Consider the following 27,024-nt stretch of genomic DNA (forward strand, 5'->3'; position numbering starts at 1 on the left):
ATTTTCAATTTTCAAAATACTAAAATGCTGATTTGATACTTGGTATTTCCACCCCTTGCGTTAATTACAGCTCGGCAACGACGGTTCATACTCAAAATGAGTGATCTTAACCCATAATAACCTAGTGTTACACATATGTAACGCAAATTTCACTGGCAAATCTATTTTATTTCTCAGTAACTGTAGCTATTAGCGTTACATATATGTAGCACCATTTTTCTCAAACAAAAACTATACAATTTTCAAACAGAAATTGAGTTGTTTTTGTCTTGTCAACTCTATAAAGAATATTTATTCAATTAGAATAGTGATCATAACTCAGGTTATTAAGGGTTAAAATGTTCTGATCTAATCCTTCCCAGATTTCTCCGAGTTGGATTCATAAGTCATTAAGAGTAGCTGGATGATTTTCTGAACTTCTCAGCCTTCTATTGAGGTTGTCCTAAACCTGCTCAATCGGATTGAGATCTGTACTTCTTGCTGGCCATTCCATTCGAGAGACTTCAACCTCTTCAAGGCACTTATCAGCATTCATAGCTCCATTATCAACGACCACTAGGTCAGTGCGAGCAGTCAAAGATATTCCACCCCATACCATAATCGATCCTCCCCCGAAACCGCCTTGAGACTGGTTGCATATAAGTGGATACAAAATTATTCTGCCCATGTCCGCCTTCAGTATAGGTTCATTTTGTGAGTATACAGGTGTTATGTAAATCAGTTAACTATTTGCGAAAAAAAGATGTAGTTTACATAAGCTAATTTGAAACTATACGGAAATAATTTTAAAAAAGGAAAAAAACTTGGGCATTAGAGGGTTAAATCATATTCTCTGAGGCGATTTCTTATTGCCTGAGTGCTAATTTGCACCTCATGAGTTTGCTCAAGCTGAATTTGAAGGAGGCGATCGGTTCCAAACCGTTGTCTCAACGAAGAAACTCTCAAGTAACGTTCTTGAATGGCAGTTGTTACCCGTGGTCTACCCTGTCCTGGTTCTTGTGTATGTCCACCCTTCTTCTCGCAAAACTACCGCTTGGGCACATTCCTCTTGGGTCAAATTGCGTGTTTCGCGTTGCATAGCGATCGAGTGTAGAAAATCAAACGAAAGAAAAACTATTGATCACTAGAATTGATCAAGAACAACTGATTTTAGAATGGAGCCAATACATTCAAAATTTGATAATATCATCTTTTTTTATTCCTGCTGGGAAAAAACATCTGTATTGAAGAAAACCGTTGAAAGTGGATAACATATGCATGCATAATTCTGATAAAAATAATTATCATTGAGAACACCTTCAGTTGTAGAATAAATTTGAGATTTCCATAATGTGCGTTAATTTTTTTGCGCGGTGTATTTCATATTTCAAAATATCCATATTGCTGAGTTTCATTGCCCATAACCCTTCAAACCATCGAATTTCGTGGAATTTTCCGATTGTTTTTATAACAGGCAAGTTTTATTATGCTTGGTACATCCAGATAACTCACACACAACGCCCGACTAGCAGCACAACGAGAATTGATGGTACAGGATGATAGAGGAACACCTATCAATTCGGATTTGAATTTCAAATTGCCGAACATAATTGGAAGTGAACAAGTTCTCCCACGAGAATGCGATTATCATATATCGGATGTCAAATTCACACGAAACTGAAATTTATTTGTATAGTTTTACATAATGCATCCGATTGGCGACTAACTTGTATACATGTTGTGTGTCCCGACGAAAATTTTGATATATATTCAATTTATTCGTTAATATTCATGAAGCTTTCACTTGGACACTTGCCGATGGGTTTACTAATGAAGTTTTTGCGTTCGTGGACCATTCTTCATCTGGATTTGATCCAGTGAATGGGGTTTATAGTAATCGGTTGTACTCTGGTTTCCACTAGCAGTTTTTTGCGAATGAATAGAGTTCTGTGAGTCTGAGTATCTCCAATTGATACAATACTGAAAAATCTTTAGTCATATTTCAAGCCTTCCCATCATGAACGAGCTACAAGTGTTGGAACAAATCCATTTACAACCAACCATGTCTAGATGCCTGAAGAAACGGTGCAAACATAACAGGATTCTAATAAACAATGGATTGAGATTAAGAATGTTCCCTTCTCAAAAAATCCATATTCTGAACTTTTCCACAGTATAATTCAATTTCACAGACCCCTATTCTTCTCGTCTCAATTACGTACCGAAACTGAAATGATGCTAATTAGACTGATTAGAGTGGGTTTAACTCTGTATAAACATTAATTAGTCATGGGCATGAAGATGATGTTTCAGTTACGGCGAACTGAACAAAGAGGTGAAACATTGTAGATCCCTATCTTTTTTCGGAATTGATGCTTTGTGTCCAACATTCGTGGTGGACAAATGGAAGGTGATGGTTCGCATCACTTGACTAAGTAACTAATTTAACATTTTAATTGAATGACAAGAAATGAACTAACAGTAACGAATAATTGCTTGGGTCCACCGAATCTGAAGTTTTAACCAGCGAAGCATTTGTGAAAAAGGTAACTTAAAACGATAAAAGGTAATAATCGAGAAATTCTTAAGTTTTGTTTCGTGAAATAAATACGCCAGAACTTTTCAACATCAATGAGTTGAGGAGCACCTTCAAATGTCCACATTTCAACACTGATCAAGCATAAAATCTCTATAGCTGTGGAAATTTCATCTCTTAAAGTCGAAATAGGTCGTGAGATTCGATGTTTGTAGGTGAGTGAGAAGAGTAAATTTTCAGAACATCCGTTAGTCTCGACGCATTGTAGAAGCATTAATTACAATTTAATTCAGTACCTCCTATAGCATAATTAATAATTGATAGTCCAACAGAACGGTCCAGATGAATATCGGAAGTCGAAATATGGAGATTCATATAATTATTATCGAGAATCCATTTCATCCATGTATAATTTCTCTGTCTGGATTTCACAGAGCTATTAAAAATGGCCGAATGATATGAGTCTTGAGGAAGCTAGATGAGAAGTGAAGCATACTGAAGTTTGCAGAACTTTTTGACGGTTATTCGGTTTACAGAATGAAAATACTTTGAAACTTTTTTAGCTGGGAATAAATTGAATGAATTTTCACCAATTGTTTCGATACTACAATGATATCATTTGTGACCATGTTTTAGATATGTTTTGTCGAGAATCAAAAACATCCCACAATAATAGGCAGGTTCAAGTAATGTGCTATACGAGGATGAATTGATATCTAGTTAGCCTATACTATAGTTCCATGCATACAAAAATATTGCTTTACCATAGCAACGAACAATAACTCATTAGAAGTGTCAGTGTGAAGTTTGAGGTCAAAAATGTAAACCAGAGTTACTAAATAAGATAAAAGAAAGAAGATGTCCACCGAAATTGTGAAAATCGAAAAATTGGAGCCATCATCGAGTACCTGCATTTAAAGGGTTAGTGAGAAATTGTACTGCAAGCTTCAGAAGAGGTGAATTTTCCATTGAAGATGATGACCGATCGGGAAGGACAGTTTCTGCGTCAGTCCCCGAAAATATCGATGCAGTTCATGACATGATTTTATCAGACCGTCGAATTAGGCTAAAGCGGATATCTGAAGCACTGAATATTTCATACGAACGCGTTAATCATATAGTTCTCGTCAATTTGGACATGAGAAAAATTGCTGCGAAATGGATCCCCAAATGTTTGAATGTTGACCAAAAGCGTGCAAGGGTAGAAGCATCGCGTTCGATCTGTGCTCGATTTGAAAACGATGTAGACATCTTGAACCGAATTGTTACTATGGATGAGACTTGGGTACATTTCTACGATCCAGAAACGAAGCAACATTCGATGGAAAGGCGACACTCTGGTTCTCCAAGACCTAAGAAGTTTCGTGTCCAAAAATCTGCTGGAAATGTTCTTGCTTCAGTTTTTTGGGATTGCCATTGAGTAATCATGATTGATTTTTTGGATAAGGGTAGAACAATAATCGGAGATTACTATTCGACATTACTGACCACTTTACGGGAAGAAATCAAAGTGAAAATACGCGGAAAGCTATCCAAAGGTGTTTTGTTTTTGCAGGAAAACGCCCCTTATTCACCAGATTTGGCTCCATCCGACTATCATCTTTTACCTCAACTGAAAAAAAGTTTTAAAGGTCGTAAATTTTCTTCCAACGAGGACTTAATGAAAGCTGTGGAGGTCTGGTTTGCAGAGCAAGAAGAAACACTTATTTTTTAAAGGTCTAGAGACGTTGCAGGTTCGCTGTAATAAATGTATCCAATCAAGAGGAAAATATGTTGAGTAATAAAATATTTTGAAATTGAAATTTTGTTTGGTTCTATAGCAGTCTGAGAATTTTTCAATATATCCTCGTATAACTCTTTATCCGAATATATTATGCGCCCTGTTTAATAACATTACCATAAATTCCCAACATTCATGTGACCCCTCACCCCATCGCTGTACGACATAAAAAATCCTATTAAAACAGAATTTTAAAACCGCCATAAATGAAAAGCAGCGTATTTCGCTTATCCGCTTGTTGGCCTTAAGGTATTCGGTAAATGGTCCAGATGAGGAATGATAACTCAAAACTTCGCTACTAAGTGCAGGTGTAAAAAGCTTTAGCCCTGGCCAAATCCCGCAGTAAAACGTTTACAAGCCCATAAAATCCATCATGGTCTTGCTGGAGCTGTGTATACCATATCGATTATTCGCGATATATGAATAAAAATATCGAATCTACTGGGAATAATGGGACTTTACACCCTGAAAAATGCTGTACGAATTATGGTTTTAATGGCCCTGCAAAGAGTAAATAACTCCAGACCACATGCAGCAAGGGTTGTAGATAGATTGTACCTCCTTATACAGTGTGAGCCATTGAAAACAAAACCGCAACGTTTCAGCAGAGATCAGAATATTACTGTTTGTTTTTTTAATTCAATATTAAGGTATAAATAGTTTATTCGTTGGAAAAAATGATTGAAATAGTTACTTTAGTTTGAAAAAAAGCAGTGCTGGACCTTACAGAAGATTTATCATCGAAATCGCAGTATAGGTTATTGAAAATTCGATTGATTCACACAGCATACTTGAAGGAACAACCAACGATTAAATGACAAAAAATTAAATATGCTGAGGCCCTCTCTGTATATTATTGTGACGTGTAAATGTTCTCGATCTTAATTGCACGATTTTTGAATGTCTACTGGCCTAACGGAACATCCATATTCCTATTTCAAACGTGACACAGGATGAGTTTACGTTCAAAACTTTCCAGAAGAATTTAATAGTCGAACGGCGCATACGCCATTTTGCATCCATTATTTCAATCTGACATTATAACACCAAGATGTATTTTAGCGAGGAAAACCTCCATCCTATTATTAAGAATTAACCCTAAAGATTCACCAAAATCAATTAAATCAATTCATTATTATATTTTAAACATTTTATTATAATTTCGATGTCCTTAAAATAGTTAATGAAAGACTTAACATGACACAGGTTGACTCTTAAAATACTAAATAAATATATACACGACACATTTTCAATATGTACAACTAATACCTTGATAGATTACCCTAGGAATCAGGTAGAATTGATTTCTTAGATGTGGTTTCAGCTTCAATATCCGAACCGCTACTCCTATACTGATTCCAACCGTTGTAAGCCAATTGCTGTGCGTGATTATCGTCCCTGAAATGAATCCCGCCACCACTGTGTCCCCCGTAGAAAGATTGTCCAGCGTATTCGGGTTGGTGCGACTGGAAGGCTATACCAGCAGGGGAGTATTGTGGTCCGCTGTGAAAGTTTCCAGGACCTCCAAAGTTTGAGTGGATGTTCGGTTTGCAGAACTTGAAGAAGGCTATGGCACCTGGCACGAGGATGGCTAAGAATCCTAGGAATTTCTTGAAGGATGCGAGTCCCAAGATGAGTGGCAGGAAGAGGAGAAGTTTGAGCTTGAATATCTTCAGTACCAACAGGAGGGGGATGAAGAGTTTCTTCAGTTGTTTCCGTCCTGTAGGGAGATGGAAATTAATAATAGGGATAACTGTTAAATAGAACGTTTTAGAAGGTTTTGAATGTTCATATTTTGATTGTATCAAAAAGCAGATGTTATCCCTTCAACATCTGATGAAACCTTGAAACTTTTCGTGTAGAATATGATATGAGGACGCTTAGATGAAGAAAAGACATCTCTTGACATGTGATGTTTGATCAACTAAAGTTTAATTTTACTTATTCCCTATTTTTTTTAAAACAAATTTAACATCCTCAATTATAAATCGAAAATGTCTATTGAACTACTTCATTTTAAACATGAAGAGGGGCAGATTAACGATTGCCATTTGTATGCTGTATCAGCAAACTTTTGAGGGGAGTTTCTAGCCTACTGTTCGCATTGAAATAAAATTTTCCTTTCTCGATGTCGTGTCGTGGTGAACAATGTGAAGCTTTTGATGTGGAAAACCCACTGGTATTCGATAGTTTCCCCAGAATTGCGTTTGTAGTCGAATGAACACAATGAATTCACGACAATGTTGATTTTCACAGAAAAAAATTGGTTCCGTGAAAGCAAACACTGTTTGCCCGATACTCACTGAAAATGGAATCTTTCTTGTCCTCTATAACATCGATTTCGTCCACGATTTCATCTACAAAACGTGGAGAGTATCGTCCTTCTTCGGTAACATCGTTGCTGAAGTCCATTTCAAGTCCTGTGGACATCACGAACTTTTCCACCTGGAATTGGGAAATTATAATCAGTGTTTTGTCAGGGTTTCCATTTTTTGTCTTGAGTAGTTCGAATTTAGTTCTCAGAGGAATTTCTCTTCGATAGAAATTGGGTACTTTATCATTTCAATTTCAAAATTTCCAAAAATTAATCGATTTCATTGATGGTTCAAATTTCACAGTGTGGAAAGACGTACAAAACCATTCTTAGATTGATAAGATTTCGGAAATGACTGGTCGGACATTCCAAGTTTTCGTAACTAAAGAAAATTGGTCCTAAAAAGGCAGTCAACATATTTTTATTTCATTGGTGCACGAAATATCAGTGAAAATCCGTTTTCGGATATCGGAAGTAATTTAATATAAAACAGACATTCTACAACACTGAAAATATCATGACATTCATCTCATTTTCCACTTGATTCTTGATATATTTCTGCAATGCGATGATTTATCATATATTTCCCCAATTTATCATCATAATTCTCCCTTCTTGGATTCCTGAGTCCAGAAAACAAATAATTCAACAAGAACCTGACATATGTACTACGTATGACAAGACAAATGATTGGGCGTTCCGACATTCAAACAGTCCAACGAGAAAACTGCATAAAAAGTCCATCTTTATTCGCCAAATTAATCACCCAGCGTCCATTTCGCTTTTCAGCTTGAAAAATATACCCCCAACAATGAAAGAGGCTTCCAAGAACTGAAGATCACTAGGTATTCGTAGAAATTCATATCTCTTTTAATCCAAAACCTAAATTACCTTTCTGGAAGCGAATTTGACTAATTGATCCCATTCGGAATCCTCTGCTCTAGGTTCTTCCGAAAATTCGAAAGGTTCCTGACTAAGCTGTCTCAGTTGTGGGGTTGGCATTCTTCTCACCCTTGCGTTGTCGCTCAGTTCATACAAAGACTGTAAAAAAAAATTCAATCATCAAGTAAACTGAGGTAAGTTTGACTGAATTTATTCAATATCGTAAGGAGTTCGTTCTGGATTTCTCGTAGAATAATACTTATACTCACGTTACTGAAGAACTCTTCGAAAGTTGAGAGAGCCCTGGATTTGAAACATTCTGCTAGGTCCCCATTCAAACAGTTGGCATTTGTTCTTGCTTGATATGGATCAGTGTTAGCTCCAGTGCCAAGACCAATCCAGTCGAGAAGATTCCGACCTGAAAATATACAATTATTTATCGTATTTATGTCCATGTCAGAGACGAAGCGAGAGACGTGGGTATCTTAGGTCATGTAGCAATGGAACCGACCTTTAGTACTAGGAAATTGTACTTCGCAGTGATTGGTGCCGATTTCCAGCATTTGACAAACTACATAGTCACAAAAGTAAGTACTCTTCCCCTATTTCACCTGTCGTTTCGTTATCGATGGGAATTTTGAAGCAAAATCTCAGGAGCAGATAGTACCCCTCATCCCAATTCAAAATCGAGGGGACTTTTCAAAATTGTACTTTTCAAACTGAGTAGATTATTGCTTTTCGTATAAAATGAGGGGAAAAAATGCACGTCATGGAAAGAAGGGTGTGTTATGATGAAGATTTGAAGGGTTGAAGCACCCATACAACTAATTTCGCGTAATTTATAAGCCAAAAAAGGGATATTGGTAACTGATGTGACATTATCACGAGGTAATTGGAGTTGAGTGCTTTGTAATTACTAAATTTGATTATTGGTTTTCTACCCTTTTCGAGCTAATACTCCTCCGATAAAACGGACATTAGATTGCATGTTTTGATGGTGGTAAATAATCCAAAGGTTATACACCCACATCAACCAAATCCTAAAAAAATTATGAATATCTTTCACGAATTCCTAACACTCATCTCAATTCTTCAATATCCGAAAGGTTTTCCGATTTAAACAGTATCGATATTGTCGGAAATAATGATCGGATAAAAAGAACAAGCAATAACGAAATCTCTAGGTCTCCTTTTTTCTCCTCTCACCTTGTCTGTCTTCAGCGCCCTCGTATATGCGTTTCTCTTCAGCTTGCACGTCTCTGTACTGCCTCTGCCCCATAGATTCGATTACAACAAGGGACACAAACGACGTCAGACATATCCACTTCGAAAACTCAAACATCGCTGCTTAATCGAATCACAAAAAAAAACTTAAACGAATTTTCCCTCACGGAACACTGGTCCTTCGATCGGATTATTTCGAGGTTATGAAGACAGGCCTTCGGCTAACAGTAAATTGACCGTTAAAGTGTCCGGATATAAGAAGGCGACTTGGTTATATCGAACACGTAACTTCTGATGGTACTCAAGGCGAATCTTGAGCTCTGGTACCAGGTGGAGTGCAAAGGTACTGGATACTGCACGTTTAGGGTATTGTTGTCGTGTTTTATACCGTAATGAATGCATAATAGGGTGCTGTAATGCCGGAGTTTCCATGTGGAGTATGAAGTAACATTGAGATCCTTTTAGACGTTGGTCTTTTGGTGAAAGTTTCGCAATGTTCTTTATTAACATCAGAAGTGCACCGGAGATGGGAGTTATGTAATTGGAGTGAACGAACGCGGGGGAAATACGTCCGTTGCCAATTTTGTTATGGATTTTATGTATTCTAGGAAATGCGTGCTGATTGGTCAGCTGGTTAACGTTTCCAAGACTCAGCGAGGCCAGGTGAAAAAATTGAGCTCATAAAAAATTGGTCACTTCATGAAGGGCGGAATTATCACCGACGTTCTCGAAGATTTCTGTGAGAGTTCACAAGAATATACTCTGGACTCTGTATTTTGCTTCGTTTACCAAAGTCTCTATATAACCCATATATTGACTGGAATTTATTTTGGGGAGAGCATCTTTTTATGGCTTTTATCTATCAACGTCTAAGATAAAAGGGATTACTCAGTTTTCTCCATGTTCTTTATGCGTTCAATGCCTTGAAGGTGGGAAATAATACAGTGAATTATATTGTATCCAATTCTTGGAAAATCATCGTGTATAGGGATACAAGAGGTAGTATGTAGGATTGGGATAAAGTATGGGACCAAGTTACTAGGCACTTTTCTTCACTCGATTTTAGTATTCGTTTGCTGATTGAATTTACACCAGTGTAGAGGAGGTGTAGTTTATCTAGATCTCCTTTTGACTATGTGTAGATAAACTACACTTCCTCTACACTGGTGTAAATCAAATCGAGTGTAGAAAAGTGCTACACTTTTTATGCAAACGATAAGACCTTATATCTCTAAAATTAGGGGATTAATATTCATGAATATATTTCGCCTCAACTTTTTCAAATATAATTGGACATCATGTATATTTTGCAGATCAAAATCCTTCAACTACTTTCCTTTCCCTTTCTTATGCCAGTAATGAATTATTTAGTTACTTGGTGTCATTCATTCTGGATGAGAAGCAAAATTACACAAGAATTATGATTTTTTGTGGCACTTACAGCCAGTTGCTGAGATGATGTTATAGAAAACCTGTTTCAGGAAGAGTCAAGTTCTATTTGAATCCTTCGAACGACGCAGTTTTCTTCGGTCAAACTTGCGAAAACTATGTTAAAAAAAGACGTATCAATTCAGGTTGATTTTGAAAGAAAGAAAATAATCCAACTGCTGTTTATTGGTAGCAAGTAACCAACCTATTGTTTATGTAATAGGATGTGAGTCACTTGTCCCAGGATTGCCAAAGATCCGAATTCATTCCGTTTAGAGAAAGTGGACTATCCGGGTAACCCAAAAAATATGCACCCACGCATTCGGTGCTAATAAAGATTCATGGCATGTTGTTTGCAATGTTCCCTCCCTGAGTTCATAATAGAGAATTTATTCAGCGTTTGTCAAATGGCTGGATTTCGATCCTTTGTGCTTGTTTTAGGGTAACAGAAAGCGGTCGTTCACTTGTTTATCTGTCTCCAGTGTATTATTTTCGTATGTGTTATAGGGATTTAAGTGGATCTTTGTATATGAACGGTCTTAGATTCTTCGATTTAGTGAATTGTGACTGAATGGATTCCTATTTGGAAAAAGATCAGGACGATTGTGTGTTCATATCATTTTGAGAAATTGGTCTACGTCTTTTTATTATTACACAACTGTAAGAGAAGGGTGTCAGCAAATAGGAACCGATAAAATCTCTCTGCATTTGTTCCCACACTCTGAACTGAAGAATATGTATCAAACTGTCCCTCAAATTTGAGAGGTTATGAACTTTTGAGGGTTGCAACTTGGCGAATGCGATAAATGCAGCATTCTTTACGAAAAGTAGATAGATTTTTAGACTCTTTATAATATCACAAAAGTTGTTATATGTAATGATAGATTTAGTGTCTGGAAATATAATATAAGGAAGGTTTTAGCGGTTGTTATATGTTGTTTATCCGATCAGGTGTAAAAAGTTATGTGATCGATATAGATGAATTTTATATTAATTGACAAGTTATGGCTCTTGAAAATTTGGTGTATAAGACATACTAATTATGTGTATGCATTGACATTCTGAATTGTAACATTGTAAAAAATTCCGACTACCCTTGATTGAGGTACAAACACAAGTTTTCGTTTTCAAATCATCTTCGAAGAAATATGGGAAAATTTATTGCGAAAGACCACCCAAAATTGAATAAAAATCAATTACTTTTGAAGTGATTTAATTTTCCTTAAAGACATTCGAATATTTTACAATCGAAGTACAATTTATTATTCGGAAATGAATCTTTGTTACCTATTGTTTGAAAATTGAGTTTATAAATAATAAATAAATAGGTCAATAAATACTTAAATAAATAAATTTAAAATAAGACTCCTCTATTCGATCCAACATCTTTCATTCTCTGGAAAAAAATTGGTTCAGAATAGAGGAAATACAAGTTTATTTACAAAAGATGATGAAGTACCCACAATCCCAGTTTCCCCTGAAAAATTTTGCTAGAATGTCTCCAAAATGAATAGCTATGTGTAGTTTGGTCTGGTGTACGCAAAACTACTTTTCAATCTGAACGGAAGAAATATTTTCTAAAAACGCTTGAAAGTAATATACCTGAAAGTAATTACTAAAAATTATATGGTAAATATAGGAGTTCAGCGAACTACTATGAGTATAATATCGATGTATGTATACCATCCTATTCTTTGGACTATTACAATACGTTTCTCGATGATTTTGGAAAATAATTAGAAATGATCCCATTCATTTTAAATTTCTAGCTTGTACTAATTTGTTGATATCATTGAAAGTGGTTAAAATTGCTGGACTAGGTTGATTTGCACCAAGTGAAGGGCATCCACCGTGTGCTAAGCACTCTTCTCCATCCTGACCATCTTTGGCGGCTTTCATATATCTGAAGAACCTCAAGATCTCTGGGTTATCAGAGGCGGGTTTCCTAAGTTCATTGAGCTCCCTGAAAAAATACTCATTGAATCCACAGACAACAAAATACCACAAGATCAAATCAGTAGTGGCCTAGATATGTTTTATAGGGGATGCAACAAGTTTCAACATAATCCATACTAACCTACTAAGTTGGGCCGACACCAAGTTGCTATAAGGGGCGTATTTCGCAGGATTGGCGTACATCATACACACCAGTCTCTCCCGACATAGTTCCGTCTTGGGAGATTTATCATTACCCAGGCCCAGCTGTTGAAATACAGCATCCAGCCTTGACAGGAGTGGGCTATAAAAGGGGTCGTAACTAGTTAGGAGTAGAGAGGATGAGGGAATCTTGTGGAACACTTTGTAGTCGGCTTTCTTGTACGGTTTCCTCATGTAATAGTTGTCGTTGGTTTGGGGTGCGACGTAGTGGATGCGTTTATTTGAATATCCATACCTGAAATGATATAAAATTGTTGGTAAATACACCTAGTAGAGCAATGAAGTGTTGTTTATTGTTTTTATTCGTATCATGGAACCTGCAAACCTCATGAATGACTGGAGGAATCAAAAACAACCCTACAAAATGAGATGAAATAACAGTATTCTTCGAAAGTGACAGCTCCGTAAGTGTGGACCGAGTGTACAGCTAAAAAAAGCAATCAACCTTCAACAATGGAAAAGGGAGTTATCAGATTCGGGCGAGAACAAACGAAGCTCTTCGATCTGACAGAAAGCAAACCGCAAAAGGGTGGTCCAATAAAACTGATTCAATCTTCCACTGGAAAATGGCAGAATGCGATGCAGCCGCTGTCAGGGCGTCCAATTGAAAAAGAATGGAAAAATTATACGGAATGTCCAGTTCGGCCAGTCGAAAACAGAGATGTTCTCTGCATGCGGAAAGCACTGGTGCCAATTTATTGCTGAAAAATCCAGGAAATTTGGATACTTCGTAAATTTTAGATGGTGGCAACGAAAAATGCTGGAATTTCACATGCATTCTCGGAAAAAATGCTCATATGATGTAGGAAATCTTATATTATTTCACTCACTTGGTCCTTTATCTCGAGCTTTCAGAAGGAAGTGGCCAGAAATCTATGGAACTTGGATCTTGGTAGCCTATAGTGGTGAAGATAAAACATCTCTTCTAGTTTCACACTCACATTGTTATATGCATTGTTAGCTTTCAGCGATTCAAATATACTGCTCAAAAATTGAATGAATATTCGAGGCAAGAAAGCGTACTTTTCAGTAATGCTTTACAAAGCTTGTGGAAAGGCGTATGTTTACGTATTAGACATAGACACAAAATATGGTCCTCATGATACTTCATGGTTTAATTGAAAAAAATTACAAGAAAGTTATATTTTATTATATTTTTTGATGATCCGTATGTCAGATAATGGGCTATTGAAACTCATCTGGTGTTTTGTAGTATCAATTTTGTATTAATAGGCGCTTGTTCAACGAAAGTTTGACTCAACAAGAAATAGCTAAAGCCCGTTTGCAACAGCCGAGAATTCTCTAGAAAATTTACTCGAGATTTCATGCGCCGTGAATTATTTACCGTTCCATACGCACTTTCGGTAGAATTCTCTGTTCAGTTACATACAAAATAATCTCTGCCGTTTTCTTGCGAGAATTTTGTAGAGAATTCTCCAGAGAATTGGCAAGAGTCACAATCGTCGCAACAAACTTGTTGAGCAGTGTATTTTGTTACCAAAAATGAATGGATGGATTACCTGCTGTTTGGACTGGGTGTAGCATCCGTGGCTGGCGTAACAACATTAATACTCATGACATTCGTGTTCGAAGCTTCCCCTGCAGGCATGAAATCCTCCAAACCATCATCACCATTCGTGTTGTATGGACTGGTGTCCTTGAATTCGAACTCTTCAGCCGCCTGATTGTGCGGGCTGTACCCAGTGGATGCTTGAGAGATGCCGGAGAAGGTGGACAAACCCTTTCCGAGGAACTTCCCAAGACCGCCTATGATGGACGGTAGGAACATGGCAATCATGACGGATTTGAGCAGTTGAGCACCTATGAATACCGGTAGTAGCAGTTTCTTGAGTGCGAACGCTAAAAATCCCATTCCAAAGCCGGCGAGGAAGGAACTCTTCCCCGCTTCAGGTTCTGAGGAAATAGAAAGAGTTAGGAAAGAGATAGAGCAATTGTAATACAATTATACTGCCGTCCTAATATTAAAGGTCCTATCTGCTAAATTAAGGTTTTGAGAAAATCCGGGGTTTTTGTTTCTTTTTATTATGTAGCACATAGTATTTTAACAAACTCTTCATGTTTTACGAGGATCTATTGAAAAATTCTTATCCTACTATAAAACCAAACAAAATTTTAAAGTCAAAATATTTTATTACTCAACATATTCTCCTCTTAATTGGAAACATTTATTACAGCGAACCTGCAACGTTTCTAGACCTTTCAAAAATGATGTTTCTTCTTGCTCTGCAGACCAGACCACCACAGCTTTTATTACCTCCTCGTTGGAAGAAAATTTACGACCTCTCAAACCATTTTTTCAGTTGAGGAAAGAGATGATAGTCGGATGGAGCCAAATCTGGTGAATTAAGGGGATATTCTAGTAATTTAAAACCTAAATCACGAATTTTTGCATGGCAACATGAGATTTGTGTGCAGATGCGTTGTCCTGCAAAAACAAAACACCTCTGGACAGCTTTTCGCGTGTTTTCTCTTTGGTTTTTTTTCCGTAGGGTGGTCAGTAATGTCGAATAGTAATCTCTGGTTATTGTTCTACTTTCATCCAAAAAATTAATCATGATTACTCCATGGCAAGCCCAAAAAACTGAAGCAAGAACTTTTCCAACAGATTTTTGGACACGAAACTTCTTTAGGTCGTGGGGAACCAGAGTGTCGCCATTCCATCGATTGTTTCTTTGCTTCTGGTTCGTAGAAATCTACTCAAGTCTCATCCATAGTAAGAATTCGGTTTTCTTAAACCGAATTCACGTCTACATCGTTTTCAAATCGAGCACAGATCGAACGCGATGCCTCTGCTGTTTCACGCTTCTGGTCAACATTCAAACATTTGGGGATCCATTTTGCAGCAATTTTTCTCATGTCCAAATTGACGTGAACTATATGATGAACGCGTTCGTAAGAAATTTTCAGTGCTTCAGATATCAGTTTTAGCCCAAATCGACGGTCTGATGAAATCATGTCATGAACTGCATCGATATTATCGTGGACTTACACAGAAACTGGCCTTCCTAATCGGTCATCAACTTCAATGGAAAATTTACCTCTTTTGAAGCTTGCAGTCCAATTTTTCACGGTCGCATTCGAAGGACATTGATCACCAAGGATATAAAGCATATCTTCGTAAATCTGCTTACCTATTAACCCTTTTAAATACAGGTGCTTGATGATGGCTCGATACTCCAATTTTTCGATTTTCTTTTAATTTATTGCGTAACTCTGATTTACTTTTTTGACCTCAAACTTCACACTGACACTTCTAATGGTTATTGTTCGTTGCTATGGTAACGCAATATTTTTTTATGCATGCAACTTGTCTAGGCTAACTAGATATCAATACATCCTCGTATAATGTTCAACATAAGGAGATATTTCGGAAAAAAAATCCAGAGGTTCTAATAAACGAAACATGCGTTTCATTCCCTCTTTCATTTGACCATCCAAATATCTAGTAACCCTTTGGGTTGTAACCTCTGCCACAAAACTCATATATTTTTCATATTTGTCTGATCGATCCCACAAACACCGCAAGTTTGGCATGTTCAAAACCGAAGGCAATAAATCCTCTCAATGCATACCCCAATATTTATTCAAATGTCATCAAGCACATGGGATTCACGTTGGGAAATTTGTTCCACACTGATTTATTTGACTTTGAAGAAAGTGTAGACAGGAGGTAACAAATTGCTGCACCGGTATTGGAAAGGTCCTCTTCATGATTGGGATTGAATGCTGTTTTCGTTGGCTTTTGAGCTTTGATTATTGGTTATTGGTTTTCCCTCTACAGGGTGGAATTTAAAGAATTGAGTATCCATATGGGAAGAATGGAATGTCTAGTAGGCAAAAACTACTTTTGCTACATTATCACAGTAGTGAATACTGATTAGAGTAAGGTATACGCTCAAAATATTACCTGCACGTAGAAGAATCTTGTTTTTACCGATAAAAACTGTTTTATTCGCTGAAAGTATTCTGACACTAGAATTTTTTTAACAAAAAATCAAGTCTGGATGCTTCTTTCAATAAAAAATGAAATGACTTGCTGTTGGTCAACTGAGAACTGATGACAAGCACTCAACTCATTCTCGTCTTTCCACTTGTATAATTGACATTCGATGTTAATTGATATCTACGGTATGTTTACACCTATCCGAGTGCAGATTAATTCGTACAAATAGTTGATGAATTCGTGTCAAGCGCGATTACTCATCTGGGTCACTTTCAAACGAGCTCATCTTCCGAAAGAAGATTAAAAAAATTTTCCATTTACATTCCCCGAACGTTCATCTGCAGGTAAATTTTACTCAATTCAAATTGAGCGTTAAAAAGAGGAGTCAAAACCTTAAACAAGGTGGACTCCAAACAACTAGGTTACCTTGTTTTTTGAATATACATATACCTACTTAACAATATGGTGGTTTTGCATTAACAATGAAGCAAGAACAATTTTATCGAAATGCATTATCACTGAGGATTGTTCGCAATCAATGATTCGGTAGAATTATATCGAATACACAAATACTTGATGAGACGAGTATACAGGGTGAGTCTTGGACTCGTACAAATATTTTAACAGTAGTTTCTTGAGGTCAAAAGAAACACTGTTTTCCTATACCACTTTTTCTGATTCGACCCTGAGAAAAAGATATAGCCATTTTAAATTTTCATAATGAGCTGTGCCACTGCTGAAAAAACAAAATTACTTTCAGAATAACTAGCTAAATCTGTAACACTACACATCCGTGTGTGATTCTTTTTAATTTTTGAACATCAAATTACTCGAAAACGGCGCATTATACGAGAAATTATAAAGAATACTTTCATTTTACAAAACGTTCAAATATTCCATCCAACTTAGTTTTGAGAGTTGGATTATTTGAATTTTTGGTATTTTTATGGTACCGATTCAGAAAAAACGGTAAAGGAAAAAGTGTTTCTCTTGACCTCAAGAATCTATTATTGAAATATTTGTACGTGTCAAAGACTCACCCTGTATATTCATCATTCAACCAATATTAGATGTGTGCAACTAATCATTAGATGCATATCGACAAAGACCCACTTACGTGCAAAGAATAGTCTAGCTGTTTGAGGCATCCTTACAGACAAGACGTGTGTTTTAGTATATTGATCCAACCTCTCCTCCAAATAATCCTGCAACGATCGTCCTTTACGTTGAGTTTCGCAAGAAACATCCACCTTCTCTGTGTCTGTATCGTTTGAAGCTTTTTCTATGCTAACTCCAGGCATTATGTAGTAATCATCTATACTGAAGACTTTGTCGATGTAGCCTTTCAGGTCCCTGTGCAAAGAGGATTCTTGAAGATCATGTTGAGGTCCAGAGGTGCAGGTTCTTATCGATGTGAAGCAGCAGGTCACGCATATCATAAGAAGGACACCTCGGATTGGTTTAAATATTTCTTCCATGTTAGGAGGAACATGCCATTAGATATCTGGAAATGAAGAAAACACCCCATTGAATTCAAATAGAAAATTAAAAACAGAATAAATTACACATGAATTGGTCAACCACGACACCTGTTTCGCTATCACAATAGCATCTTCAGGTGAGTGAACTGGCATTTTATAGTTCACCGAAAAATGAATATAATTTCACGAAAAATTTAGTCCCTGTACAAGATTCTCTTTAATATCAACAGGAATCTCCCTCCTCTCTTCAACCTCATAAAACCTCCGATATTTATTTACTTTAAATTCTCGAACTGCAAGCTTCGGGAGAAACTGTTAATTACCCCCAAGATCCACCCTTTCCCCAACTACCTAAATCCTCAAAGCAACTGCGCTGCACATTTTCATCGAATTTTATCCAGATTGAATTTGGCGCTTAACAGTTTCCTGAAATCTCTTGAGTATTAATTTGAATAAATAGATCCAGAGTTGCAATTGTTGGCGGCTCTGGGAGTTAAAAACGGCGTAGCTCCTTTCTCAAGTTGGGGACTTCAAACAGTCACTCCTATGTGTGTCAGCCACTTTGTTCGAGCTGTGAATACAAACTTGAATGAATGAATATTCCGCAGGTGTTGGCAGAAGTTCTATTCAGGGCGCATCAGGTACATGCTCCACTTTGATAGGATGTTTCTTTTATGTGTAGTGTATGTTAATGAAAAACGTGGAGACAGGCTTGCTCTCTTTCAGAGTCAATACTGTGTTTTGCTGAGGGGTGAAATTTGAGCAGGCAGATGTGGGCAAAATATCACCTATATACTCCTATATATTTGAAAAAATCTCAACTAATCAGTAAATGAAGTGAGAGAATTAAGAAAATTTCGATGTTTATGTTGTAATGTTGGATTCTCTTCATGAGATCCAAAGCATTATTATTTGTCTGTACCTGAATGACGAATACGAGGATATATTGAAAAATTCTTAGCCTACTATAGAACCAAACAAAATTTCAATGTCAAAATATTTTATTACTCAACATATTCTCCTCTTAATTGGATACATTTATTACAGGGAGCCTGCAACGTCTCTAGACCTTTCAAAAAAGATGTTTCTTCTTGCTCTGTAAACCAGACTTCAACAGCTTTTATTACCTCCTCGTTGGAAAAAATTTTCGACCTTTTTTCAGTTGAGGAAAGAGATGTTAGTTGGATGGAGCCAAATCTGGTGAATAAGGGCAGTGTTTTAGTAATTCAAACCCAAAATCACAAATTTTTTGCATGGCAACATGAGATTTGTGTGCAGGGGCGTTGTCCTGCAAAAACAAAACACCTTTGGATAGCTTCCGCGTCTTTTCTCTTTAATTTTTTCCCGTAGAGTGGTCAGTAATGTCGAATAGTGATCTCCGTTTATTGTTCTACCCTTATCCAAAAAATCAATCATGATTACTCCGTGGCAATCCCAAAAAACTGAAGCAAGAACTTATCCAGCAGATTTTTGGACACGAAACTTATTAGGTCTTGGAGAACCAGAGTGTTGCCATTCCATCGATTGTTGCTTCGTTTCTGGATCGTAGAAATGTACCCAAGTCTCATCCATAGTAACAATTCCGTTTAAGAAGTCTACATCGTTTTCAAATCGAGCACAGATCGAACGCCATGCTTCTACCCTTGCAAGCTTTTGGTCAACATTCAAACATTTGGGGATCCATTTTGCAGCAATTTTTCTCATGTCCAAATTGACATGAACTATTTTTTCGATAAACCAATCGAACTGTAAGAAAACTCTTTTTGTTACCCACTAACTTTTTGACCGCTATATGTTCATTATAACCTATATTCATTAGCCTCTTTGTACCGAAACGACTTTAGACCACTCAAGTCAATGGTAAAAACCAAATTATTTACCTGAGCTAGTTTGCATGTTGGGTTAAATTGTCTCTTCAATTTTCAGTCGGTTGACAAAGTTATTACTGTTTTGCGAATGCATATATGTGTAACTAAGTATATGGTTGTGGTTGAGTTACTTTATCCACAAATCCGTTCACATAACTGTGTATTACAGCATTATTATTTACGTTTGATGGAAGTCCATTTCCTCGAAAAAAGTGATGATAATTCGAAGATATCTATCCCGAAATTCAGATTGATCCTAGAGATGAAACTTTTCTCATCTTTGTTATTGGACATATTCACTACTCCTATGAAGTTATTAAAATAATCTAATCTTTCCATCTTTATTCATGTAATCACGAATCCTGATGTTTTCTCAAAAAGATTCATATTTATTCATTTTCGTTTTTCCAACAAAATAACGAACGTGAATTAGAATCAAGTCAAGGGAAAGAAGGAGTGAAAAGTTAATGGGAAAACTTCTTCGGCCACGAGAGAAAGTTTGCAAAGGGAAAGGAATCAGATGCAAAGTCAAGACCCCTCTAATTAAATCCTCGTAATTTGTTCAATGCTAATTAATTTTGCATCCAATTGCTGAAAGCTTGGGAAAGAATGTACACTACAGGGAGTGCGAGTACAATGAAGCCACGAAAACTTCCCAAATTTCACACGATTGTTCTTCATTTTCACTATTCTGGTTTCGGAGATATCTGCATACTTTAAAATATTTCTTTGTTTTGAGCATTAAGTTTAAGGTGCTGTTGAACCCAATATCAGCCACTACGCTTGTTAGGAATGTTTTGACACTATTATTTTCAGTTTGGTTATTAATTTTTATCAATTTACGAGAGACTGTATTAAAAAATTTCATATCCTGAGGCTTATCCAGAACAATCTCTTCTAATTATTCACTCCTGAGGACTTACACGTTATTTCATATAACAAATCACCGAATTGAGTAGCTTCATTTGTAATTGCTTTATCTCGTATATACTTCAGTACCTAGTGAATGAACATCGTGCATACCAAATTGGACGGATGCAAGATATAAAATGAATCTTAATGGTTATTGCTACTTAGTATAATTGTGCATAAGCAGGAGCACAGTAAGGCTTGATACTTTAGCGCTCTCATTAAACGAGATGAAATCTGAGTTTTCACCGCATATCTCTCTTTAATGAGTTGATCTAGTCTAGGGCTTGTAAAATGGACAATTTAACAGATTACCCTAGATAGGTGGAGTTAATCATCAGATTTGATTTGATGCATTCAAGTAAGGGCAATTGAAAACGTTCACGTTCATAATAACACAAAAATTGATGTATGTGGACGAGTTTTAATTTCACTACCAGAAAAAGCGTTATTGGGAAAGATGTTTATGAAATATGGTGTAGTGAGAGTAATTTGGTGTTTCATTGTTCTGTAAGAAATCTATGATCGTTGAAAACAACCAAATTCACTGTGAATATCCATCCTGGTTCAAATGTATTGCAGTAATCTACATCACTCATCATTCAGAATTGAAACCAGAAGAATTATGTGAAGAATGTGTTAACCATTGATCCGGAAAGACACAACGAACACTCTTTGAGTGTTCGAGGTATGGAATTGATTGTCCCTGTTTGATATTTACCACTGAAAACTAATTTTAATTCTATGCTCGTCTCAGGCTTTGTTCTTTGAAGTATCCTGTCGTGAAAAATATATGTTATGGTGGAATGTTTCCAATTTTGTTCGATCCAAAGATATAATTACTAAAATGAGTGCTTATGAACCGTGAAAACCTGCATTTACATATTACATACAAGCTACTCAGTACTTAGAGCACATTTGATGATGGAATAGATGGTCACAATCTAAATCTTCATATAATATCAAGCTTACTATTGAAGCTTAGAAAATCAGAAAAATAAAAAGGTGAAACTAAACCTACATTTAACTTGGTCATGAGTGGAATGGTGCCTCTTTGTTTCAAATTCGTTCCTGAAGTTTTAATTACTTTTGAGAAAGATTCGTCGAAATCCTTAAGGGAGGAGAATAGTTTTCTTCCAATAAAAAAAATGACCCTGGTCGATATTTAACGATTGAAACTTTCTTCATTACGAGTATTCGAGACAGAGATCCTGGGTTTGAATCAAATGTTTGAAAGGTGAATCAGAATGAAACAATGTGATTTTCTACCAGACACTGTTTTTATATACACGATATTCAGAGATTAGAGAATATACCTATTCATTATATATTTTCCGGAGTACTCTTATACAAATCACATAGTTTCTACATTATGTTGTTGCCGTCATTTTAAATGCGGTTATAAATTTATTCCAATTTTTCCTTTATGGAAGAAATTTCAATTTTCAATCATTTAAATAGAGAGTCTTCCATCGTTTTGTCCTAAAACCAAGGTTTTGTGCTGTTTACTAGAATTTTTCAGGTATTCGAAATCCAGGAGCTGTATAGATTGTCATTGATTCAAGTGCACAATCACTGATGGCATAGTTGTAACATAAACTTCTATCTTTCTCCCCATTCAACATTAGAATATATATGTATCACATGAGAAATTGGTAGCACTATGCTCAAGAAGTTTGTCGACATCTCATTTACAGCTTTTATAAACTAGAATTGAACCTGCTTCAACTGCTTTCCCCGAAATCACAAATATACGGAAACCTCACATCAACTTAATTAATTAAGGAAAGCATTTAAGGTAAAAGCCTTTCAATCCATTCCACAACGAGTCCCAGTCAAAAGTGAGAAACTTTAAGAGCTTCTTCTGATCATAAAATAAATGAGGACGTTAAATTCGTCATAACATCTCAAAACACCGGAAATTCAGTGAATCAATTTCCATTGAATAGCTTGGTACTCAGTTCGAAAAATACGCTGAATTTTACATGAACTCAGCACCATTTCACTTCTCCAAATTAAGTAACTTAAAAAATTCGAGGGGTGTTCCACCCAGGTTCCAAGCATTCTATTACTTCCGCTATAAATACGATCCAAAAAGTCATATCAATCGACTTCATAAATACGTAAAACGACGTGAATATCAAGCTATTGTTTGCACTCAATCCAACCTAGAAGAGAGTAGAATAGCAGGTAGCGTAAGCTTTTCCTACTAAACAATCAAACCATATTGATCTGGGTAAATGTATAGTACTCAGTAGCGCTTGCCAATATTGAATGAATAAGGTTCCATCAATTCCAAACGTTCTCCATCGGAGAAAAATGCTATGTTGCTCTGATGAGGTCAAATGATGATGAGGCTTGATCATTCTATTATCATATTGATCTCTTTCGTACACTTATCAAAATTTTGGAGATGAAGCGTCAGCGTTAGGGTCAGTATACCTTGAATTTAATTAGTTTTGCTTGACATATAGAAAAATTATGGGAAATCATGGATAAGCGAGGTAATCCGTCATTAGTGATATCACATTGTGAATTCTTGAACCCCACGCCTAAGGGTTCAACGACTGATCGAATGGAGCAGGGTTATTATTTCAAGCTGGATGATACCTTAGACCTTCCCAGGCGAATTGCTGAGAGGCAAGGAGTTTCGAATGGTAAATGATCCCTTGAATATTCAACAAGCTTCGTATAATTCTATTTAGCGTACTATTAGATATTCAGGATATGTTTATCTCTGATTGAGTTTGTTGTTTCGGTATTGAGTATCATCCAAAATCCTTGAAGAACTTGATATGATTTGTATGGTTCGAACAGAATAATACAGATTCGTTTTTGTTTCCAATAAGGGTATATAATTCATCTATTTTCTCTCTCTCTTTTGAGGAAAGTAAGAAGATCCCTCACAGGGTGTAAATGAAAAGCGAAAAATTTAAAGGGTGATTCCTTGTCAAAAAATAACTTTCACTTTTGTAGTGAAGAAAAACTTCGTTGAAAAGATTGGGAATAGACCACTCTCAAAGTTCTTCGGCTAATTCTTAGTTTTTCTGTACATGTTACAGCAAAGGAATTCCGATGTCTATAATTTGTCTTCAAACCAATGGCAATAAATAAGCAGAGGTTGAGTCAGCTTGTACACCTCAATTCATTGGCCTGTGTACTCTTGGGGAAATGTTGGATCAGACAGACTTAGTAGCCAATTCCGAAGAAATCAACAAACAAAGAAAAGTAGATTTTACCGAAGCTCCTCCAATGTAACGTCCTTCTTTCAGACACCAAAAAAACCGGTTTCTACCGATTGAAGTTCATATCAAGTCCTTAAAAAATTATGTTTTTTTACCACATTCTGATGTTTTGTGTTGGTACCAATTATTCAAAGCCTTTGGCATCGACTCAATTGGAACTCTATTCGTTTTTAATGCTCATTCTTAACTGTTATCCTTGAAGTATTGGTTATTGATGTACAAGTTCACACCAAAAGTTGATTGACTCTGACTAGACGTTATCATTTATACAGTTCCTCACCTAGAAAAATCCACATCTGCTGGAGTTCCAGTAAGGAAAATTTGATCCTTTACAACCTCAAAGGTTTTTGAAAAATTTTTCCATCTTCTGTAATGAACACCTGCCAATTTTCTCCATAATTTGAACGTATCTCATTGATGGATTTACAATATAATAATATTGTTACGTTGAGGCATTCATATAGAGTGGATTCTTACGTATAATAGTTCTTTTTTGACTTGTTTCTCGAACACTTAGATTAAGTGTACATTGCGTGCTTAATACAGGTTTATCTGCGTGATACTTCAAAGTGAAGCATTTCAACCTACAATTCTCCTTCGAATAGCAAACCACGAACAATTATAAAACAACAACAGTATAAAAAATCCATCTCGAATGAACTTCTAGATTATTGTTGCGTTCCCAAAGATCCATGGTCATAATAACATGGCCCATTACAAGGTCACCGGTCCACAGAGTCTGCTAGACTTAACAAGTGTTTCACTAACCTTGCACAAAGTGATATCCCGGCTTGTCTTCGGTCCAGAGTCCAGAAATAAAAACCATAAATACGGCCTAATCCGGTCCAAACACTATGGAAACGTTAACCGGAAGAAAGAAAAATATATGGACGAGCCCAAGCACGTGCACAGTCGCTTGTCGATAGCCGAACTTGAGGACGACTTTCACGATTCTTTCGGCGGAGTACACTGACTCCTAGAGGTGGTTATGAGCTGATATCGACGTCGAGGAAGCACTGTGTGTTCTTGCATGGACACCAGGTATTCAGGCCAGCAGGTCACTGGTCCGCAACTTTGAGCTGCCCAGTCTTGGTAGTTGTCGGTCGTCAACATTGGTTCGGGAAGTTATTATGCTATTGGTCTGCAGCTTTCTTGATGTCAGAGAACGGCCTTATACCCTACCCGACTTGCTGGCGATGGTGAAAATCGAATTGCATTGGAAAGTGAATTTTTGTGGAAATTGAGATTGTTTGACGCTGATCTTGATCTAGCTGAAGACGAAAATAATTACCAAACGCATCTTGCAGTATAAGGGCAGTTCATAATTTATCCCAACGTTAGAAATTACAAAAATATTTTTGGTCACACTTAGTCGTGAATCAATAATTGAAATTGAAATGTTTCTGAGTGGGAAGATCTTTTATAAAACACTTCTTGGTAATTTTCCCTTTTTCCCTATATCCTGAACCTCTCACTTCCTCACAAAATCAATATTGACCAGCTACCCAACGACCAACAATTCTCTTACATCAATCTAAACGCAACAGGCTTTTTTGCCTTCTCCCCAAGCTGCAATTGAATTTACCCTTGTGAGTAATGTATTTCCAATTGCGAACAATCACTCCTTGCAACAGGAGAAGAACTGTTGAGGAAGTTAATGCTGTTTTTCACTTGCATTAAATTATATCTTCTCACCAGGCACTTTTATACTTTTACAACAACCTGATTACCCTATGCTCAAGTCTTGAGCTGTTTTTGTTTATTCTTCAAGGGTTGGTGTTCTAAATCATTCTCACCATACAAATATTTCGCATATTTCAGAAATCATGCATTTCAAAGCAGGATTAATCGAATACTCCAATAAAATGAGGAAAGTGTACCTTCATAAAATCACTTCATGATCATTCATCTTTCAATTCATGTAGAAAGAAAAGTTTTCAACGAAATAGCTGTCGAAAATTTTCGAATTTTCTCTTGGGAGCTTTTAAAAAAATAGTTGTGGATGAAAATGTTAAAAATGTCGTGGATATTCATAGAATAATTTTTGAGTGACGCTCTACTCAAACAGTAAATGATACAGGATGTCCAAAAAACGTCATTTCATTATCCATCATATGTTCGAAATACAAATTGTCAAAGTGCCTATTATTATATTTACCATATCTCATTTTGTGGTTTATAATATATGGGAAGTACTTCATTACCTTATCGAATAGGATAATGGTTTGTAGGCTATCGATATCGACATAAAAAAATATTGGATTATGCCACACCTATTTCAGTAATCTCAGGAATGGATTTTTCTTATTGGAATTATCGGATGAAAAGTTTTTCAGGGAATCTTGGATGGCTGTGAACAAAATTCGATACTTGTTTTGGCACAAACAAGGCAAACGTGATCTAATGATGGATCGTTGTTTATACGTAAAATATAGGGTTGCGAACGTGTTGGTAATGAGATTCAAATTACTTTCTGGATTTGAATTCATGGAATCCATGTATATACAGGTGTTAATTCCATCCCTTCTGCATCATTGCAGTGCAACATTCGATAATAGGAATACTGTACCAACGTTAATGACATCCTTTGTTTACAAATATCCGTGACTTATTAAGGGAAAATCAACCAAATACAAAAGCGGTGTTAGTGTCGCTAAATTCATAGTTACAGGAGGTGTATAACGAGAAATAAGGGTGACATTTCATTTTTTGGTAGAGATTATCTTGAATAGATGGCAGCATTCGTTAACAGATGCCTATAAGCTTCACTGAATGCTGTCGTTTGCTTACAACTTCTGGTAAACAAGTAGATTTACTTACCTTCGTATGCGTAGATACGATACATTCGATTTGGATGCTCTCAAAGGGAAAACTACACGATCTCCACCCCCAGAGAGGGTACATGACAATATCCTCATGAATTCATGAGAGGTTGCATAATTTTAATTAAAAATGGACCTGCTCGAGCATTTCCACAAAATACTAAATAAGTATCGAGGAAAAGCATCTTATCACAGCCGTCCCTGTATATTGGGAGGTCTTTTGAGGCATTTAGAGTGACATATTTAGCCATGAGTATTGAGTATACAGTAAAAATACAAAATGATATGAATATTTTGAAGTTACCTAATTCACAACAATTTATTCCTGAGATTTTCTGATTCAATAAACTGACATCCCATTTATAGCGGCATAGAAGAACGAAATAACACTGACAATATTACAGATAGGCTTCTGTCACATTTGTTCTGATCAAA

At 36.4% G+C, this 27,024-nt stretch overlaps 2 protein-coding genes across 4 annotated transcripts; both read right to left on the minus strand.

Moving 5' to 3' along the window:
- Positions 1-5,480: 5,480 nt before the first annotated feature.
- On the minus strand, positions 5,481-8,947 carry LOC123313916. Its single transcript, XM_044899023.1, has 5 exons — positions 8,698-8,947; positions 7,761-7,909; positions 7,501-7,650; positions 6,599-6,740; positions 5,481-6,015 (listed from the first exon to the last, which is right to left on the minus strand). Exons 1-5 carry the CDS (start codon positions 8,831-8,833, stop codon positions 5,579-5,581), a joined length of 1,014 nt encoding a protein of 337 aa, XP_044754958.1. The 5' UTR covers positions 8,834-8,947; the 3' UTR covers positions 5,481-5,578.
- Positions 8,948-11,645: 2,698 nt separating this feature from the next.
- LOC123313800 lies at positions 11,646-26,997 on the minus strand. Of its 3 annotated transcripts, none has more exons than XM_044898823.1 (5): positions 26,894-26,997; positions 17,382-17,768; positions 13,821-14,214; positions 12,221-12,535; positions 11,646-12,106 (listed from the first exon to the last, which is right to left on the minus strand). In XM_044898823.1, the coding sequence occupies exons 2-5, from the start codon at positions 17,740-17,742 to the stop codon at positions 11,896-11,898; spliced, it is 1,281 nt and encodes a 426-aa protein (XP_044754758.1). In that variant the 5' UTR covers positions 17,743-17,768; positions 26,894-26,997; the 3' UTR covers positions 11,646-11,895. The 3 variants fall into 3 exon arrangements, with proteins under 3 accessions (XP_044754758.1, XP_044754759.1, XP_044754757.1); XM_044898824.1 differs by lacking the exon at positions 26,894-26,997 and adding an exon at positions 24,536-24,765 and having other exon boundaries at positions 13,821-14,160; XM_044898822.1 differs by lacking the exon at positions 26,894-26,997 and adding an exon at positions 24,536-24,765.
- Positions 26,998-27,024: the final 27 nt, after the last annotated feature.

This window comes from Coccinella septempunctata, chromosome 5, assembly GCF_907165205.1.
Source record: "Coccinella septempunctata chromosome 5, icCocSept1.1, whole genome shotgun sequence".
In the NCBI taxonomy this organism is placed as follows: Eukaryota; Metazoa; Arthropoda; class Insecta; order Coleoptera; family Coccinellidae; genus Coccinella; species Coccinella septempunctata.

Excerpts from the sequence above, each read along its gene's own strand:
- LOC123313916 (XM_044899023.1), bottom strand. The coding sequence starts at position 8,833 with ATGTTTGAGTTTTCGAAGTGGATATGTCTGACGTCGTTTGTGTCCCTT. Across the intron at positions 7,910-8,697 it reads GGGCGCTGAAGACAGACAAG|GTCGGAATCTTCTCGACTGG; the intron begins GTGAGAGGAGAA and ends GTATATTTTCAG. Across the intron at positions 6,741-7,500 it reads TCAAATTCGCTTCCAGAAAG|GTGGAAAAGTTCGTGATGTC; the intron begins GTAATTTAGGTT and ends TCCCAATTCCAG.
- LOC123313800 (XM_044898823.1), bottom strand. The coding sequence starts at position 17,742 with ATGGAAGAAATATTTAAACCAATCCGAGGTGTCCTTCTTATGATATGC. Across the intron at positions 14,215-17,381 it reads AGCTAGACTATTCTTTGCAC|AACCTGAAGCGGGGAAGAGT; the intron begins GTAAGTGGGTCT and ends CTATTTCCTCAG. Across the intron at positions 12,536-13,820 it reads ACACCCAGTCCAAACAGCAG|GTATGGATATTCAAATAAAC; the intron begins GTAATCCATCCA and ends ATATCATTTCAG.